General features: G+C 57.1%; 1 protein-coding gene across 1 annotated transcript; it reads left to right on the forward strand.

Moving 5' to 3' along the window:
* The first annotated feature begins 2,744 nt into the window (after window positions 1-2,744).
* On the forward strand, window positions 2,745-5,215 carry LOC138718502 (forkhead box protein J1-like). Its single transcript, XM_069853011.1, has 2 exons — window positions 2,745-3,248; window positions 4,433-5,215. Exons 1-2 carry the CDS (start codon window positions 2,745-2,747, stop codon window positions 5,213-5,215), a joined length of 1,287 nt encoding a protein of 428 aa, XP_069709112.1.
* The last annotated feature ends 8,003 nt before the right edge of the window (window positions 5,216-13,218 follow it).

Genomic DNA, 13,218 nt, shown 5'->3' on the forward strand with positions numbered 1-13,218 from the left:
AATGCAGACCTTGAAAGACAACATATCAGACAATAAAAGCTGATCTCCTATGGCAACTGTTATTTTCAAGTTGGGGGATGTCACTCGGACAGGATCAGGGGTGGCAGCGGTGGCAGAAAGCCGCGGGGAGCGTTGGACTCTCTGGGGAGGGAGATGGGACGAGCCCATGGGATAGCAGTGCTGAGGGCTGAGCCATGTGGCTGGAGCGAAGCCGGCTGTCAGGAGCAGTGAGTTTGCACAGAGGATGGTTATTGTTATCACTCTTTTTCTTCTTTGAATTCCCCTGTGCCCCAATCCAGACCACGGCAGCGAGGGCTTCTGGGATCTCCCTTACTGTGGGCACAGGAGCTGGCAGGGGCCGGGTGGTGACCGGCTTAGACCCTGAGGGCTTAGACCCTAAAAACGCAGCCTTGGATCCTAAAATGAGGATTTGGAACCTAAAATCACGTCTTGGGAATTGAGAATGCAGTGAACGTTTCTGCCCTAAAAATGAAGCTCTGCGCCTAAAAGTGAGCTTTGCAAACTAGAAATTAGGCTACATAAATTAGATTTTGACCCGCAGGAAGAGGGTGTTTGACCCAATTACTGACTGTTTGGACCCCCTAAAATTCAACCTCAGACCCATTAAACCCAGCTTCTGACGCATTTCTGAGTAAGAGGCTTGGAATCTGTGGTGTGCTGGAAGCCAGAATGTCTTCCTAGCAGCTCCAATCCCTGTGAACTGTCACCCTCTGGCAGTTCAAGTTTATGGCAGCCAAGTAATGCACAGTCAGACCCAAACCCCTCTGCTTTGTTAAAAAACACCTCCCACAACAGCCTCAACCCTGCGGCTCTAAAATGAAGCTCTGCAGAACAGCTAACCCTTTGTGCCCTTAAGTGATGCTTTGAACCCTCAAACACAGGCTTTTGAACCTCATATTACACTTTGGGCACTGAAATGAGGGTTTCAAAACTAATTATGCTCCTCTGGGGCACAAAACAGAAGACCTGGACCTTAAGGAAAGTGTTTTGGAACCCCATCATTCCCCCCCATGCAACCTAAAAACAAAGCTTTGGCTTCTAAACACAGGGTTGCGGGGGCTCAAAAAATGGGGTTGAGGGACTGAAAATGGATCTCTAGAAACAAAAACTTAAGCTGCGGGGCCTAAAACTGGGCTTCAGAGGAGATATCAGAGGACAGTCCTATGGAAAGTCCTTGGAACAATGCACACACCCACGAGCTGGTACCAGTCACTGGGGCTACACAACACTACTGCACAAATAACCAGAATCTCTAAGGGCTTTAGGAGGTGGGGGAGGATCCTACAGCGCATGTACTCACCTGGTGAAGAGGTGACACCAAACCGCAAGGAGAAGACCAGCCTACGTACTCCTAGCACAGGAACAACCTCCCCCCACACTCCTACTGCTCGAGGAGGCCTCAAAATGGCCTCTGGCAGGGCTGCCTTTAGGCTCAAGGCAGAATGGGATCATGGTCATATATGGTCATGTTGGCAGCTGGAGGGTCCCCAGGCAGCACCAGGGTGGGGTCTGTAAGCTGAGCCCCAGCTCCCCTGCACCCTGCCTCAGCCTCCTCCCTCTCAGGGCAGATGTTCCTGCTACAGGAAGCTTTCCAGAAAGTTCTCCTGGAAGTATGCTGGACACTTTAAAGACAGTCCCCTGGAAAGTGCCTTCTCAGATGTTTTGAAGCGTCCTGCAGAGCGTTTGCCGGCTGTCAGGAGCAGTGGGTTTGCACAGGGGATGGTTATTGTTATCGCTCTTTTTCTTCTTTGAATTCCCCTGTGCCCCCATCCAGACCACGGCAGCGAGTGCTTCTGGGATCTCCCTTAGTGTGGGCACAGGAGCTGGCAGGGGCCGGGTGGTGACACTGGGCACCAAGCTTCGGAACAAGGTGTGGCTGCCCTGAAGCTTCTTTTGGGGAGAAAAGCCTGTTCTGTGGGAGCGGGGCAGGTGGTTCTGCTGGCCCCGCCCCCCGCTGACTGTTGGGCGCAGCGTCATTCGAAAGGAGGAACCTCCAGCCCCAGCCGCCCCGCGCAGCCCGTGCAGAGCTCCTCGTCCCCGGCCGGCCTCGGCGGGCTCGCTCCTTGCCCAAAGACACGGGATCGCAGGTTCGTAGCAAAGCAGGGAAGGCAGACACTGCATCCCCAGCCTGGGAGTAACGGAGGGCTGAACGGGCAGCTGGCTCTGCGTGAGGGTGTGCCTGGGGTGGGTCTGCGCGGTCCCCCACCGCGTTGTGTTGGGGTGCCAGGAGCAGGGAGGAGCAGGAATAACGTGGAAGAGAGGGAAGCTGAAGGCGTTTTGTCCAGGTCTTTCATCTTGACATTTTGTCCTGCTTAGCAACGTGTGGGAGAAACGCCCACTCTGTTTGGGACGACAGGGCTGGATGTTGGTTACGTAAGGGGTGGTTTTAGTCGTTGTTGTTTTATTGATTACTTTCCGAGTCCATGACTTGCTGGGCCCACGAGGGTTGGGTGATACTGGGATGTAGGGGTTTGAGTGAATTTTCCCAAGCTTCCGGGTTGGTAGATCATCCAGGGGAGGTGTCACGGCTCTGGTGCGCAGCAGCCCGGGGATGGATCTCACTCAGCGGCACTGGGAGCACCCAGTCCCAGCCTTGCTCACAGGCCAGAGAGCAGCTGCTCCTCAGAGAGCCTCATCCCTTCCCTGTTGTCATTGCAGGATCTGCTCCGTCCCCTCCCTCCTCTTCAGACGCACCCCGTGAATGCCAGAGCTGCCGATGAGGCATGGCTGAGGGGTGGCAGAGCCACGAGGAGACAGGGAAGGACAGAGGGCAGGAGGGCAGCAGGAGAGACTCGGACGATGTGGACGACAGCCTGCCCAACCTGACGTGGCTGCTGGACTTCTCCATCATCAGCGCTAGCATGGGCAACTCCTCCTGCTGCCCCAGCAGCCCGGACCCCCACAGCTGTCAGGGCATCCCCAGCTTTGCCGCACCGTGCTCACCCCTGGGCACTGACTCAGTGCGCATGGAAACGCCCCACACTCCCCGCATGCCCATCTCCTCCTCCAGCTGGATGACGGAGCACCACGTTGTGTCCACGCACCCTCAGCTGACGGAGGGCATTGACAACCAGACCAACCCCTACATCAAGCCACCCTACTCCTACACCACCCTCATCTGCATGGCGATGGAAGCCAGCAAGGAGCCCCACGTCACCCTCTCCGACATCTACAAGTGGATTACCGACAACTTCTGCTACTTCCGTCAAGCTGATCCCGTGTGGCAGGTAGGACATTTGAGAACTCTTGCCCTGCCCCATCTCCCCTTATGGCTGGGAAGGGCCTTTCACAGCTTCCATCGTGTAAGAGAGAGCTCAGGGTCATTTTTGGAGTGGAAAGGTCCCCATTGCGCTGTTGGTCCCTGCATCTCCTCTTGACTCTGGAGTGAAGGTGTCTCTGTCTCCCACTTCAGCTTCCTGTAGCTTGCTGCCCTGCTCCATCTCAGAGGACACTCTCCAGCACGGGTGGCTTTCTAGAATGTGGTGGGGCAGGAGGCACCTGGGTTGCTCCTCCCTCTGCTCTAGTTATTCCCAGCCCAAATCCAGAGCGTGCCAGCTATCCTGCACCACTGCTCCCCCAGGCAGGGCTGAGCTAAACCTTTCTTAGCCCCCCGCCCAGGAACTGTCCACCACCTCCCTGGGCAAGTGGGTGTCTGGAGGCTATTGAAGCCCACCAGAGAGAAAGGTAGGGAAGCCCTTGGTCCCTCTCCAGGGCCACAGGTGTTCCCCAGACTCCCCGTGCTGGGAAACTTATGGGAGGGACTCTATGGGAGAAGCTGAGTACCAGAATCTTGACTTTCTCTTGCAAACTCATGGCTGGATATTCACCACACTTTTAATTCAAAGTGTTCATTGACAGAAGGAAGAGATGCAGGAGGTACACAAGGTTCTTGCAGGGAGGAAGGATTAATATATTAACCCACCAGGAAATATGGCTGGAAAAGCAGAAAATCCTCTCTTTCTTTCTTTCTCTTCCCCATAGTCTTCCCCCCACCTCCTTTAAGCAGTGGCTGATGAGGATGCAGTGATTTTACCCGGAGCTCCTCTGGGCCAGAAGGCACCTCTGGGGACACACAGGGCTGGGGTGGGACAGCCCCCGTGCCTCTCCAGTTTTGCCCGTCCGGTTTGTGTCAGCCTGGCAGCAGGCAGACATGTGCCTGTATTTTAGCAAACCGCTTTCCCCGCAACACTAACAGGAGGTGTGGGTCAAGCTGGGGATGCGAGGAGGGCCCTGATGGTGCTGTCCACCATGGTGATGCCACATGTTGCCGCTGGTAATGGGGCCACATGGATGTAAAGACCCTCCTCTTCCTCCTGGCTGCAAAGATGCTTCTCCACCAGCCTCCCCACGCAGATAGTTGCGGCACCAGCCGATGATTGTTCCACCTTGTTTTTTTTCTCTTTTTTCACAGAACTCCATCCGGCACAACCTCTCCTCAAACAAGCGCTTCATCAAGGTGCCTCGAGAGAAGGACAAGCCAGGGAGAGGTGGCTTTTGGAAGCTTGACCCGCAATACGTTGAGCAGCTCAAGAGCGGTGCCTTCAAAAAGCAGAGGATGCACCCAGTGCAGATCCACCCAGCCTCCACTGCGAAAGCCCAGCAAGAAGCACAGCGTGGTGCCTCCCTGGCTGCTTCAGCTTGTGCCTCCAATAAAGTCCTCTCTGTCAACCTGGAGTCACAGCTGCTGCTGAAGGAGTTTGAAGAAGGTCTTGGCAACCAGAACTGGAATCCAGTGGATGGCAAAAGAGGGCTCAAGCGCAAGCAGCCCTTGCCCAAGCAAACAGCCAAAGCGTGTCGGCTTTCCAATTCCGCCTTGCTGAGCCAGGAGGAGCAGACCCAGCTGGGATCCCTGAAAGGGGACTCTGACCCCAGCCTGAACAGAGAGGTCTCCACTTTTGGGGATCTGGAGCTCTTATCTCCAGTCAGCCTCAAAACGCTCAACCTGGAGTTGATGGCACAAGGGCACCACTTTGAATGTCCCCAGGGGCCGGAGCAGGTCCTCACTGAGTCCTCCCAGAACAGCCTGAGCCTGGACGAAAGCTTCGTGGCCACTTCTTTCCTGCAGCATCTCTGTGATGAAGGGACAAGCGATCTCCTCTCGGATTCTGCCAATGCGGAGCAGTTGTTTGAAGTCAGCGATGCATCTGTAATAGCGGATGAGAGCAACTGGATCACTCTGGATTCCCTCTTGTAAGAGGCCAGTCACCGATCAAAGCCCACGTGTGCTTTAGCAGGATGCTTCCCCCACGCTACTGGGACTTCCAAGAACTGGATTCTTCACCTCTCCTTCGCTGTAGGTTATTAGAGATAGAGTAGGCATCAGGTAGGAGTGAGCAGAAGCTGTAGTGTCAGTGGTTTGCCTTAGACTTGTTGAGAAGTCAAAGATTGTAGAGAATTTCTGTTTAGTAACAACAGCATTTAGGACCTTTAATGTTAGCCGCAATATTTATTGAGAGAGGTTGTAGCTTATGAATTAATAAAGAAGCCTTTAAAAAATCCCATTATCCTTGTTGCAATTTGTACTCAAATTTGGGGAGGGGGTGGGAGTGTGGAAGTGGGAGAATCATAGAATCATAGAACCACAGAATCGTAGAATACTTTGGGTTAAAGGGACCTTAGAGATCATCTAGTTCCAACTCCCCTGCCATGGGCAGGGACACCTCCCACAAGATCAGGCTGCCCAGGGCCCTGTCCAACCTGGCCTTGAGCACCTGCAGGGATGATGCAGCCACAACTTCCCTGGAAAAGTTCTGCATTCCTTCCCGAGTAAAGCACGAGGCAAGCTGAGAATTGAATATCTTCCGGTCACGCAAGGGGCAGAGCAGGGCCTTGGGCTGTTGCTTTGTCCAGGTGCCACCGCCTGAAGTCCCCTGGGATGCCACCACATTGGTGGGGATAGTGTCCGGTGGGCACAGGGCTACAGGCTCTGGAGTGTGGTGTGGATGTATTTGTCTGTACTGATAAGGCCTCTCTTTATTTGCTGTTCTCATTATATTTCCCTCTGTTGGGGCCTCCATACGGTGCCAAAGGGCTGCAGAGATTTGTGTGTGATTTCACCTTTTAATGGGATGTTATTTACAATTAAAAAGAATAAATAAGAACAAGCCTTTTGCCTCCTTGTTCTCCTCCAGCCCCTCCTGACCCTGTCAGACCCTCTCTCCTGGAGGTGGGGGGACATCTCACCAGCCCAGCCCTGCCTGTACACCCGGCCCGGATACACAGATGCCCTCACGCCGCTCCGCAGCAGCACAGTGATTCCTCATGGGAAAACTGATGCACAAACAGCCAGCTGCGTGACAACGGCTACACGCTCTCTGTGGCACAAGGGTGGCTCTGTCCCGAGGCCTGGGAGCTGCTCCCAGCCCCTGGAGCATCCTTCCCTGTCCCTGCGCGGAGCTCCTGGGCGTGACATGGTGTAAGCACTCGACACTGTCCTTCTGCTCATGCCATGTTCCTACCTGCGTATTCACAGAATCACTAGGTATGGAAAGACCTCCAGGCTCATCTAGTCCAATCATTCCTATCAACCACTAAACCGTGCCCCTCAGCACCTCATCCACCTGCCATTTACATGACTCAATCCCCTCACTGGGCAGCCTCTGCCAGTGCCCAATGACCCTTTCTGTGAAAGATTAGTTGTAGAGAGCAACAAGGTCTCCCCTCAGCCTCCTCTTCTCTATCCCTCCACATGCCCTGTGAAACACAAGTGGCCTTGGAGACCTGGTGGGCACAGGAGTGTGAGCAGAGCTGCACAAAAGCTGCAGAAACAACCAAATCCTTGCAAAATCAACTAAGCTGAGAAGCAGTCGGGCTCTGCCAGGGCTGTGCAGAAAATCGGCACACGCTCAGCTGCTGGGGCAGGCGCGGTGGGGGCAGTGGGTCAAGAGGCAGCAGGTTTGGGAAGCTCCGAGGTGTTTTAACACAGGGTGCGCAGCACAAAGTGCGATCAGCATAAAAGCCCAAACTCTCCAATACTCTGTGAAATCAAGTTTTACTCATTACAACAATAAATGTAATAAATGATTCGTAGGGATTAACAGCGTTAACAGTAACAGCTTTCCAGGCAACTGTCACGGTCCACTCGTGGACGCGTGATGGTTCGTTTCATTTATGGTTTCAGAGCGCAAATAATTCAAAGAGTCAAGGGAGTCAAACTTCAATCTAACCTGGCACTTTATTACTTATGCCCGTAAAGCAACCTACGATAGAAAGAGACAGAGAACAAGGAAAGAGATGGGGAGAAGAGGGAAGGAAAAGGGGTTCATGGCTACCACCACGGGTCCCCAGATGTCCGGCGTCTCTGGGAGACAAGGTCCAGAAGGCGTTCTGCTGTTTTGGTCTTTGATGGAGGTGATCCCAGAGTGGGGGGATCTTCTTCTGTCTCGGTCTTCTGTTCCCCCCTAATTCAGCTGCTCCAGAGCTGTCTTTTATGCCAGTCAATACACCTGTGACCCACCTATGCCTGTGGAGATGTGCCAATCTCCACCTAGCAGGCCACACGTGCCAAGAAAGGAGTGTCTGCAGGTCTCCTCCCCTTGCGCATGCGCTCCTCCTGGCGCCAGTGGTCAACCTGGGGTCTCCCAATGAAGGCCAGTAGTCATCATCACCTTGCACGCATGCTGTGTTGGTTATGGGTCTGTGCTAAGTCCCGTCATTAATCTTCCTGTCTTTTCCTCCTTGCTTCATGGATCTTTCACAATGGTAGGGAGCAAGGAGGTTTGAAGACAGGTACAAAACTTTGTTGAGATAAGGAAGAAAGGTACAGGTAGTTAGGTACAAAGTATTCACTCTGTGCCAGCTCTGGCCGTTTTCCTGATGAGAAATGAGAAAATGTTGAGACAGAAAATGTTGAGACAGAAATCGAACCTTTGACCAACTCTTACAGCAACGTGCCCAATCCTTGCTACAAGAGACCAACCAGGTTCCAGCTTTCATCCAATGGAGGCATTTTCTTTAGGAGAGCTTCACTCCTGCCCGGCCATCCAGGGCCAGCAGCACCGCGCCCACCGCTTCCGTGGTGACGTTGGCTGCTCCCCTAGAGCTCTCAGAATATGGATGTTCTGAGTTGCCAGAGATGAGACGGAGAGCTGGGGATCTTTCTCCAAAACCTGGAGGGCTGCGACAAAGGAAAGAGAAGGGAGCTGAACCCCACCTCTTTGCAGAGACCCTCAGGCATCTCCGCCAGACCTTGCCAGCCCCACCCTTCCCTTTCCCTGGCCGGGAGGAGCAGGTGGGACAAATACCTCGGCTGGCAGCTGCTGCTCAGGAAGGCCCCCAATGCCCCCGAGATGTTCCTCTGCCCTCGAACCCTGAAGCAGGGCAAGGCGCAGCAGCTCGCTGCCCAGGCTCTGTCCCCTGCCCCAGCAGCCCCGGCATGCACAGCACTGCCCCTACTCACCCTGGCAGATCTCAGGCAGCTTCTCCTCCCGTTGGTGCCTCAGGTGGCGCGCGGCAAGCCCTAGGCACAGAGCTCTGTCAGCCGCCTGCTCCCCAGCGTGCTCCCAGCAGCACAGCTCCCGGCTCTGCCGGTCTGGCTGCAGCCCCTGCTCCCCCTCAGCAGGGAGACCCCAGGGAAGGGCAGTGCCGGGCTGGGGTGAGGGACTGAGCGAGGCTGCAGCCAAGCCCAGCGTCGTGGGCAGGGGTGGGAGAGGGAGGCACCGAGCCCTGGCTGCCCAGGCCCGTCACGGGGCACCCAGGGCTCTGGCAGCCCCAGGGCTCCCCTTGCTGCCAGCGCAGCGGCGGGGACTGGGGCCAGGCTGCAACAGAGGGACCCCGGGGGCTGTGGCTCACCGACAAACCGCACGGCCGCCTCTCGCAAGGTGTCCTGAGCATCCTGCAAGTATGCCAGGCTCTCGTGCAGGTATTCTGCAGCTCTGCCTTTGGCCTTCACCAGCTGGAGAGAGTAGAGGGGCACAGAGTGTCACGCAGCCTTCCCAGGCAGCTGGACCAGCATCCCCTTTACCCCTGCCACCTCAGGCCATTCCCATCTCCCAGACAGGAGCCCTGTGGCGCTGAGGCACAGAGACAGCTGCAGGCATAGGGGTCTGGAGGTCCTGTGACCCTTCTGTCCCGCTGCCAGGGCCCAGACAGCCTAGGGTCTCCTTCCACACCATGAGAGTGGGGAGGGGAAAGGGGCTTGGAGAAGCAGCCCCGGGGGCTCTGGGCCCAGGGGAAGGGAAGGAGGCTCCAGGCTCTGGGCTCTGGGCTCTAGGCTGGAGCAGAGCAGGAACGGCTGTCCCCTTGTCCAGACTGGGCTCTAGGGCTTGGGGCTTGTCCTCACCAAGTACTCCCCAACTCGGAATATCTGCTGCGTCTGGGTCAGGCGGGTGAGATTTCTCAACTTCAGCAGCTTTGCAGCAACGAGGAGGGCTTCCTGAGCTGCCTGTGGAGAAGGACAGGGGCTGGGGTTCCAGGGACTCAAAGCCCTGGCCTCCAGCACGTGCAGGGACAGCCAGAAAGTCTCTAGGGACTCTCGTGCTCAGGTGTTGGTGGCCATGGACTGCTGCTGAGCCCTGCTGGACCACGTATTGCAGGCGTGGGAGATGTCCGTGCCAGCTTCTCCTTCCTTCCTTTTGATCCTCTCTCTGGGTGCGCTGGAGGAGAGGTGAATGGGGGAAGGAGGGAGAAACAGGAGCCCATCTTCCTCGCCTCTGTGGCAGGAGGCCACAGGAAGGCAGTGGTGGGATCCATGCAGGGAAGCAGGGTCTGCCCCGTCCTCAGTGACTCCAGCTCTTGGACCCTGAGACCACACAGACTCCTCGTGTCGGACTGCCAGCAGCCCTTTTCCCTCCCTGGTGCCCAGGCCACACTTGTGGTGTCAGCTCAGCCTTCCCCGCATCCCTGCTCAGGTTCGTAATCTGTACCTTGGCCACGCTCTTGGTCTGGTCACTCATGCGAAAGAACAGTGGGATCAGGCTTCTCCACACATGCTCCTTTGTCTGCTGCTTGTTGTTCCCCACCACCATCTGCATCGCATCTTTGAAGAGGCAGATGGAGAGCTCTCGCAGCTGGCTGCACTCCTGGAAGGGAGGAGGACAGGAGACTTGGAGCGAGAGCCGCTCCCAGAGCAGGGTCGAGGGCAGGGCTGCTGTGAGAGGAGATGCTTTGGAGCCAGACTCCACAGCCAGGAGGGAAAACCCCGGCCCAAATAGCCCTGCGGGGCTGGGCTGATGGGCAGTTGTCCTTGCAGAGGGCCGAGCGGTGGGGCTGAGGCTCCCACAGCAGCCTTACATCATCAAAGACCGGCCGGAGCTTCTCCAGCAGCTGCAGAGCCACGGGGCTGGCCTCCTTCCTCCCCAGATGACGCAGCACGTTCTGGACAACCAGCAGAGCCTTCATCTTGTCCTCAGAGCCGGCATTCTCCTGGGTGCCCATGACGTCCGGCAGCAGGTCTAGCATTTTCCTTGCCTGTATCAAGCACAGAATTCCCTTTCGCAAAATGGGGAAAGAGCACCCTAGCACAAATTCTCTGGCCACTGAGCACTAGCCTCCGCGTTACCCACAGCCCCAGCCCCAGGCTGCCAACGTGGCTGCAGCCTGCCCGTGCCCCACTCACCGTCTCAGGTCTCTGCGACAGTGTCACCAGGCTTCTGAGCTCCAGTGAGAGCAGACCCGGGCTTGTACGCTGCAGGAACCTCTGGGTTTGGTCCTGGCCAGCAATCTCCTCTGCGTTCCCGTAACCTGAGGCCAGCAGCTGGAAGAAAGAGAGCAGTGGGAGACTGGCAGGAGTTGCAGGGTTCCCCACACCGTGAGGCTCCCTGAGGGCAAGGGCTCCGGGGCCCACGCAGCGTGGGGTGGCCCTGGCACAGTTGGCGCAAAGGAACCCAGTGCTGGGCCGGTCCCTGCCGGCCCCAAGGGGCCGTGGCCGTATGTCCTGGAGGAGGTGACCATCTGGGGGCAGGTGGGAGGGGAGATGGCCGGGCCCCTTTTCCCACAGAGGCAGATGCAGCCCAGAGAGCGAGCAAGGACTGCTCTGGCCACTCACAGACAAACGAAGGAAGCAGGCGACCTCCTCTGCGTTGGAGCTGAAGACGCCGTGCAGCCACTTGCCCTGGAGCTGTCGGAGCAGCTCGCTCAAGGCCTTCTCCACCGTGTGGGGCTGGGAAAGCAGCACATCCCAGATGGCCAGAGCAGCCCTGCAGGACCAGAGTGCTCTGTCAGCAGAGCTGCCTCGACACCGCGCGGTTCCTGGGACAGCCCGCAGGATCCAGGCAGTCCTGCAGCCCCGGCCCCTTCCAGACCTTTGCTTGGGGGCCGGGTCCCTGCCTGGGTGAGCAGGAGGGGTCTGGGATAGCGTTCCTGTTGCTGCTGGGCATGGAAGAAGCTCACAGGGACTGTTGGGGTCAGTACCTGTCACACGACGGAGACAACCCCAACAGGATCGTGACCACTTCCCTGGGACACCAGTCGGTCACCAGCAGAAGCAGCGAGTCCAGGCTGTGCCGGGCTGATGCCGTGCAGATGCACTCCCTGTTTTCATAGATGCACCTCACGATGTCCGGAACCTGGAGGGCACACAGGGGAGGTCAGGGCTGCTGCTGGAGTGCAGCCATTTCCCAAGAAACCACTTCCCATCCGACTGTGCTGCCAGGTGCCTGAGGCACCTGGGTCAGGGAGAGAGGGATACGGGGACACACAAAGCCTGGAAGCGCTCAAGGGAAGGGCACAGCAAGGCAGCCACATGCCACTTACCTGCACTAGCCATGAGGCGGGCTCTCCCATGGCCACATCCAGGATGCTGCTCGCCGCCTCCTTGGCATCCAGGCTTGAGTCTCTCAGGGCCTTAATGGCCATGAGGACGAGCTCTGTCTTCTCAGAAGGCTCGAGGTATCTTCCAAATGCCTGCGGGTGGAAGGAAGGCAGGGAAGACACGTCTCACCGAGTGCCCGGATGGTGCTACTCCGCTGAGCTGGGGGAGCAGCTCTGGGCACAGATGTCCTGGCAGCAGTGCCCGCAGGAAAGCTGGCAGCAGGGGCTGCAGTCGGTGCACAATGGAGCACGGGGACAGAGAGCCCTCAGCATGGGGGAGGAAGGGTGGAGGCTGTGGGCACAGCGCTGGGCCCGCGGAGAACCGGGGCTTGGTGGAAGCCAAGAGAGCTGAAGCTGCTGCTGGGTCCCTGCTCGGGGACAGCAGCAACCCCCTCACTGGAGACAGTGAGGCCATGCCACCCCGCTCATTCTGGATCCCTTCGCTCACACGAGTCTCCTGCTGATGTGCTCATTACCATGGCAATGCGGCTTGCGCTTGGTGAAGTCAGCCAGGTGTCCTCAGCTTCCCGCTCCCTTTGTCTCTCTGGATGTTCTGGATCATCCTGTGGACGTGCCGTGCCTAAACACGAGGGGATCACGGAAGAGTGGATAAATGAGAGGCAGGGGACGTCTGGAAGCTGGCAGGCTCTCATGGATGACTTCCAGAAGCACCGGAACAGTCCCTTGCAAGACTCGGGGAAGCAGCCATGTGCATGAGGAGAGGTCTGTGTGTGTTTGGAGGGAGGCAGCCCACCCCAGCACCTCTTACATTTTTGCTGCTGGAAGAATCTGAAGAGGTAATGAAGAGCATCCAAAGCCCCCGATCTGATCTCCCAGTTTTTGCAAAAGCAGCAAAAGATGAGACGTCCCAGCAGCTGTCCCAGGAGGGGGATACGGATCTCTGTGAGGCAGGCACGGCTGTCATCGTCTCCTTCGCAGGTGCTCCAGCCCTGGGTGTGGGAGGCAAGAGAGGTAGAAGGGCTGAGGGGCAGCAGGTGCAATCAAAGTCCTGAACCCAGGAGCTTCCACAAGGAAATATCCCCAGTGAGACAGAATTTGGAGGACCCTCCCAAAGGTGCTTGTAGGGCAGCAGGGCAGGGAGAGCTGCAGACCTGGCCTCCCACCATGCTCCTTGGGCAGTCCTGTCCTGCACAGGCCTGGGGACTGAGAGGAGTCCTGGCAGAGAGGGCACTGGGGAGAGGAGACCGTGGGAATAGGAAAGAAACGGAGACCTTCTCTCCAGGGCAGAGCCTCACTGAACACCTCAACCAGACTCGCCTCACAGGCATCTCTGAGCTAGGGGCTGCTCCGGTGTGCAGGGAAGGGAAGAACCCCCAGCTGGAGGGTGCCTGTCTCCTTACCTGTGCTGAGGAACCGCTGGCCAGGAGGAAGTCACTCAGCCTCACAATCCGCCCCACCGCCCTCTCACACGCAGCTGTGCTCTGGCAG

The sequence above is a fragment of the Phaenicophaeus curvirostris genome, chromosome 3 (genome assembly GCF_032191515.1).
Source record: "Phaenicophaeus curvirostris isolate KB17595 chromosome 3, BPBGC_Pcur_1.0, whole genome shotgun sequence".
NCBI lineage: Eukaryota > Metazoa > Chordata > Aves > Cuculiformes > Cuculidae > Phaenicophaeus > Phaenicophaeus curvirostris.

Excerpts from the sequence above, each read along its gene's own strand:
- LOC138718502 (XM_069853011.1), top strand. The coding sequence starts at position 2,745 with ATGGCTGAGGGGTGGCAGAGCCACGAGGAGACAGGGAAGGACAGAGGG. Across the intron at positions 3,249-4,432 it reads AAGCTGATCCCGTGTGGCAG|AACTCCATCCGGCACAACCT; the intron begins GTAGGACATTTG and ends CTTTTTTCACAG.